Source organism: Pinus tabuliformis, chromosome 8 (genome assembly GCF_031772625.1).
Source record: "Pinus tabuliformis cultivar Carrire ecotype Pingquan chromosome 8, CPIR1, whole genome shotgun sequence".
In the NCBI taxonomy this organism is placed as follows: Eukaryota; Viridiplantae; Streptophyta; class Pinopsida; order Pinales; family Pinaceae; genus Pinus; species Pinus tabuliformis.
The window spans coordinates 319368456-319375092 of NC_142294.1; the positions used below are offsets into that span (position 1 = coordinate 319368456).

At 35.1% G+C, this 6637-nt stretch overlaps 1 protein-coding gene across 1 annotated transcript; it reads right to left on the reverse strand.

Annotated features, from left to right (window-relative positions):
• Positions 1-2807: 2807 nt before the first annotated feature.
• On the reverse strand, positions 2808-5022 carry LOC149235421 (NAC domain-containing protein 54-like). Its single transcript, XM_089368544.1, has 4 exons — positions 4630-5022; positions 3920-4197; positions 3119-3454; positions 2808-2990 (listed from the first exon to the last, which is right to left on the reverse strand). The coding sequence occupies exons 1-4, from the start codon at positions 4784-4786 to the stop codon at positions 2808-2810; spliced, it is 954 nt and encodes a 317-aa protein (XP_089224670.1). The 5' UTR covers positions 4787-5022.
• Positions 5023-6637: the final 1615 nt, after the last annotated feature.

Here is a 6637-nt window from a genome sequence, read left to right on the forward strand (position 1 = left end):
CAAGGGACTAGATATGTCAACAACAGAGGCCAGAAGAGATTGATATCACTATTTCCTTATTTTTCTATCTTAATTTCATATCATCTAATGTTTCATGATTATCTTTATTTATTAAGATGTGTCAAGCTCTAACTCAAGGGTTTCCATCACGGTATGTGCATCCTTGGTGAGAGAGGCTTAGAACTACATTGTTGAGTAAAGAAAAGGAGGTGGTGAATAAAATGCTTGAGCCTATTTAGTCAGCATGGCTAAAATCTAGGGTTAGTATTGTTTTTTACGCATGGATCATTGTAGCAGGCCATCCACTCATCAAATTAATGGTGTCTTCCTTGAACGGACTGGTTTTCTTGAAAGCAGTGGATGCTCTTTGAATGTACAAGGATGCACAATATGTGGATGAGTTGTTCATTAAATTTATTGAGGATGTAGTTGCTGATTCTTGCGCACAATAATTACATACATTTAACTTGTTTGCGAGGCTATTGGCATGATTGTGGAAACTAAATATCCACAAGTATTTTGGACAACCTACATTATCGATTCTTTGAATTTAGCACTTAAATATATTTCTTCTTATGTATCTTGGATTGGAAATCTTATTGAGGATCCATGACATATACACAACTTTGTACAAAATAATACCAATGCCTTCACAATCTGCAATGATTACACACACATATCATTGTTGAAGATTGCAAATACACAGTTTTCCTCTACATTCATCATGCTTAAGAGGTTGAGGGATGTCAAGATCGCTCTTGGAGCCATGGTTATTTTAGAGTTTTGGTGTTTTTAGAGAAAGACAGATCAAGCAACCTCAAGAAGAGTCAATGACATAGTGATAGATGGTGCTTTCTGGGAGAGGGTAGATCTTACTATAAAGATCATGGACCCTATCATTGCTTTATTACAATTTGTGAATACAAACTAACCCATCCTAGGAGAATTTTATGAGGGATGGGATTTCATGATTGAGTCTGTGAGGACTATTATTTTTTAGAGTGAGTTCCTTGAGTATGATACATTAACAAAGGCCTTCTTTACCACAATACATGATATTGTTCCCAACAGGTGGGACAATAATTCCACACTTTTGCATTTCTTGGCCGAATCATTGAATAAAAAAATACTACATCCATGAGTGGTTGTGATGGATCCTCATGCAGATTACCTCCTCACATGGATGGTGAGATTTTAGAGGGAGGAAGGATGCATTGAGATGAATATTTGAAGATAGAGATCCCTTGATGAGGTGGATGATTCCTCTGCATTGTTTTCCACTAGCACTATACGATTTTCAAACTATGATGCTATTAGAGATAGGAGGCTAAGAAGCCCTATTCTTGGTGGGAGACTCATGGGGAAACACGCCCTCCTCTACAAAAATTAGCCATGTCACTCCTCTATCAGGTTATTTCATCCTTTTGTTGTGAGAGGAGTTGGAGCGCATATCTGAATCTATATGGTTTGAAGAAGAGCATGCTTGGAAAGTCTAGTGTAGAGACAATGGTGTATGTGCATACCAACCTTTGTCTTATTTACAGGAAGAAGGAGGAGTGGTATATGGGAAATACAAAGATGTGGGATGTGTTTCCTCATGATATGGGTTTGAACAACAGTGTTAAGTTCGCATTGGCCAACTCGAATCTTAATGAGCCAGTGCTAGAGGGTGTCAATTTTGATGATGGTGTTACTTTAGGGGTCATCCTCCACATGAGTAGATGCAAAGATTACACTGGATACATAGGAGGAGGATGTAGAAGAGATCAATGGTGGTATTGATGACGATTTTGATTTTGATGAGGTATAGGCATAGCATGCTAATAACAACCTATGAGATTCTTCCTTCCTATTCTATAGTATTGAGCTATAGTGTCTACCTTATTTTGTATTTGCTATTTTCCATTAGCATCCTTAGTTAAGGATCCTCACAACTCAATACCTATGTAATACATTTTGATTTTGATGACTTAATGAGAAAATTGTAGTTTATGGTTAATTTGTTGTATTTAAGGTTAATTTCTACTCTTAATTATAAATTTGTATCATTAGGAAATCATCATTATATGCTTAATGTTATCCACCTCAAACCTAAAATGTACATGTATAAATCTATGATTAAATTTATTACTTGTATCATCGTGAGAATGTATGTAATATCATAATATATATATATATATATATATATATATATATATATATATCTTTGTTTTATATATAATATTTTGTTTAGTGTACTGTCATACTTACAGGCCGAGTGTGTCGTGTCCAGTGTCAACTGACTTAGCTTTTTAGTGGAAAAGCTAAGAAAATAAGTGCACAATGTAAACCCATACATGGACATAATAAAAATACATTTTATAATTACCACCGGAAAAAAAAACGCATTTTTATTGAGAAAGCATCCGATAGAGAGTCCTTGAGCTGCTTTATAGTCTATAAAGTGAGAATTATTTGCTTCATACAGGAAGACATAGAGGAAAGAACAATGGTAACTATTACTTGACACGTATATATCCTAATGTCAATGAAATCAGCCCATCATACTCCTCAAACTATATACTCGCTTTCTTTTGCCTTGAATATACAGAATTATGTTGGCATGAAAGCCAAATTGTCACCTCATCGTTTGAATTTTGGCACAAAACGGCTAAGCAAGAAGAATTAGATACAAGCCCTTAATTCTTCATGTTCGTTAGAGTCGTTTTTATCAACCTTTCGCGTGCTCCACCGAGAGACGAAGTCATCAGTTGAAGAAAATCTTCATTATACTGTATATCTGCAACACAACTATTAATAATTTGACTTCAATAATTATTCTCCTGAGATGTCTTCGCATCTGGATAAAGTTGTTCTAACATTTCTGTTTCTTTGACAGGCCAATGAATTTGCCTGCCACCTACATATGTTCCTGAAAAATTTAGACATGTTTTAATATTAGGAAAATCTTCAGCTTCCAAAGGTGGCCATGAGCATTCATAATGTTCAACCTGCAAATCCCATGGAACGTTAACATGTCAATAAGATTAAACACACACATAGACGAAAGACATTGATAGAAAAAGTAAATCGAAGAGTTAAATACATTCGATTGACTTGAAAAAGTTGCTTTCCAAACCTTCTGCTGGTTTGTAGACTCATTAGAAAAGGGGAAAGTGAAGCTAGGATTATCAAAATCCAGTAACTGAAACCACTTCAGATCAGCTCCATCATCTGTATTTATGTCTTTTTTAGTTTCAGAGGGTGATTCGTTTGAATTGTTTTGATCCTCCTCCGTATGCGACAATGGCGATGGCTTCTCTTCATACTGTTCTTCCACCGAATAAAAACTGTTTTTATTAAACAAATTATTGAAGCCACATGAGAAATCTTCCTCAACTGGTTCCCCGTATTGTTCTCGAATCTTTGGCCCTGGCTCTCTTTTCTTGAGAATTCGACACAAAGCATAAGCATCCTGTGAATTTTACATCCAATCAAACGTACTCAGATCCTGCAACCATATTGTGTATGCAATGAGGAACTTGATAGAAATTCAGTCGTCCGGGAGAGAAATTATTCTCAATCAAGCATCACATAAGCCTTTCTCAACATGACAAACGAATATAATTTCTTGAACTTTTAAATTTCACTTAATGGTTACATAATTAGTTTTTTTTCTGCTTGTGCTTGTGCTTGTTATAGGCTCAGCTAATTAATTCTTCTTTAGCTAATTTCACTGCTTTTCCAAAATTCCTCAAGTGACTGTCCCCTGATGAAAATATTCAAAAGTAGTCTAATTTATTCTCTTGGAAATCACGATTTCTTTACCTGAAGATAGCACTATGTGGGAACAAAGGCAAAGAATTTACGTAGACCGTCTGCTGACAATTTGACAACCAAGGAAAAGCAAAAGTTTCTAAATAACAAAAGCTCAACAAACCTGGAACGAAGCTGAGGCTTCACATTCGTTGTTGTCCAGACGGTATTCATGCATAACCCAGTTTGTTCGAGAACCATGTGGGGCACGGCCTCCGTAAAACACAAGAGTTTTCTTGATTCCAATTAAACGCTTATGAGAGGTAACTTTACGTTCTTTTCCGGTAGCTTTCCAGTAACCAGCTTTCGTTGCTCGGTTTGTTCTTGAGCCATGTGGGTACTTCCTGCTCCTTGAGCAAAAAAAATACCACTCCAGATCTCTTCCAGGCAGAAGGGATTTCTCTGCACACAACAAAAAAACATGTCGTGACACACTTTTCACAGAATTATACAGTAATGTTATCAGGATTGTTGAGCGAGGATTGTTAAGTCTAGAGGTTCATTTTACAGCGCCGTCATTATGATGGGTAAAGATGTTTTTCTTCATCAAAATTTTAATTTTGGTCATACTAACTAAATTAAATTTTGTAAAAAAGCTAAAATAAATAAATATACAGATATAATGTTTACTCATTAAAAAAATTTACACTTAAAAATTTTGAATCATATTATATTATTTAAGATGGACCTATGCTAATATTTAACAATATTTTTACAGTATTTTGAATTTGCCAAAACGACACAAATAAAAATCATAATCTATTGAACAGGGTTCAGATTGCTCCATCTTACAGAATAATTTTCGCAATTAACAACAAAGATCATGTAACTTACGCGGCAAGTCCCACGGTTCACACTTGTAGATATCAACCTCAGGAATAATCTCAAGATCTGTCTTCCAGCCCTGAACTTTACCTTTCAAATAATAATCTACTAGTTCTTCATCCGTGGGATGAAATCTAAACCCCGGAGGCAATGACCTTGTAGCCATTACAACTAAATATCTATCAAATCTTAATGATTCACCCTATACAAATGCAAAAGCAAACGCTAGAAGGTGGAAGCTATCAATTCTTCAGCTACATCTGCCCAAACCTCCATTGATTTCCAAAAATGTGGACAGAGCTCTGAAGTTCTCAGAGCTATGAAGCTGTAAAAGGAGTAAACAAAGAGAGACCTTGCAAATGATTGTGCATTATGGTTACAAGTATGATGTTTGAAAGTGTCAAAAAATAATAATATCATTGACAACAACATTTTGAGAAATGGATAACACTATGCATATTTGAACATTGATAATACACAACTGGAATTATCACCATCTATAACGGTACTGTAATTATCCGTGTTATTTTAGTCATTCCTGTTGTGTCAAATGGCTTTCAGTACATCGCTTAAAAGTCAGTCAAAGGTCTGGGTAATTGTCCGTGGTATCTTAGTCATTTCTGCAGTGGGAAAAGGGTTTCACCACATGGCTTAAAAGTCAGTCAAAAGTCTGGTCTTCCAAGTTCCCAAGGCTTAGAAGTCCGAACCCTTTCATGTCAGGAAACCACTTCACTACAAACGAAGATGCTGCTGATTGTTTCCCAGTGGCAGTACCGCATCATTCTTATTGGCGCACTGTCATATACCTGTTAGATGCTTACGTCCTTTTTAGGGTATTTTTCATGGTCAATTTTGTTCACGAATCTGCTACAATCAAATACAATGATTTTTTCCATGGCAGTCACTCTCTTACCAAAAATTATATCATCGATTATAATGGAAACCCTATTAATTCTAATAACTTACTCAAATTAATTTAATAAGCTATATTATTAGAATGCGTGATGTCAAACAGTTACGAGAGACACCCTTTCTCCGGTCAAATACGGGGTTCAACGATTGGCATGGCTGTGCGTACTAGGGTAAATGTGTCATAAACTTGGTGGACAACAATAATTGCAGTCTTCATGCTGTTCCCCTTAAAGAGGGGCTTTGACTAACTTTTTCAAACGACCATGTGGGTAAGTATTCACAATCGCTCTGTAAAAGGCAAATTTATAAAAACCCTTCTCGCTAGAACTGCGTGTTTTGTACTGCTTTCCGGAGTTGCGTTTCATTTTTGTGGCCAAAGAAAGTGACTAATTTGAAAATAAACGATTAAAATCCATAATATCTATAACGTTTAACAGATTACCCTTGAATTATGGATGAAGAAAAGCAAACATGTCGTTCCAATCTAGTAATTATAAACGAAAAGACTAACTTAGGGTATTGTAACAGGGAATTGAGGTAGCCATGTAATTACAATGATGTATCTTACTATACAAACATGTCATGTAAACCGGATGAAAATAATGAGTCAATGCTTTTGGCTGCATGATTATTTTCGTGTTCTAATTTCATGATCTATGGTAAAGTATTTTAGGTTAATATACCATTTAACTACCCTAACAGGTATATATATTTCAGTGTCCAAATGTGTGTTTTTAAAATTTGTAATTATTTATGAATGAGCATAGATCCATAAGTATGGATTTAACATGAGCGGGTTTAAATTTCTTTAGGTGTAAACTTATTTTTGAGTGAAAAAAAATCTGTAATTTGTTGAATGTTATAGAGATTGCATAATATGTGTATTGTTATTTTTGTTATTAATATATTTTTAAGTATAAGTCAATATTTTTTTATGTAAGCTTGGTAGTACTTCCCTTTTCCATTAGTTATCTATAAGCACGTAACAAAATATATGTCTAGTGACCTCAACCTGCCTGAAGGAAACTGGGTTTGTTTGTCACTCATCAACTTTACAAGCTGTCCAAAATTTAAATAGTTTGATCCTTATCATCCATGCTAAGTT

Bases quoted from the DNA above. Each gene is read 5' to 3' on its own strand.
- LOC149235421 (XM_089368544.1), bottom strand. From the start codon at position 4,786: ATGGCTACAAGGTCATTGCCTCCGGGGTTTAGATTTCATCCCACGGAT. The intron at 4,198-4,629 runs GTAAGTTACATG...TGTTGTGTGCAG, and splicing joins TGAACCGTGGGACTTGCCGC to AGAAATCCCTTCTGCCTGGA. The intron at 3,455-3,919 runs GTTTGTTGAGCT...TAAAATTCACAG, and splicing joins AAGCCTCAGCTTCGTTCCAG to GATGCTTATGCTTTGTGTCG.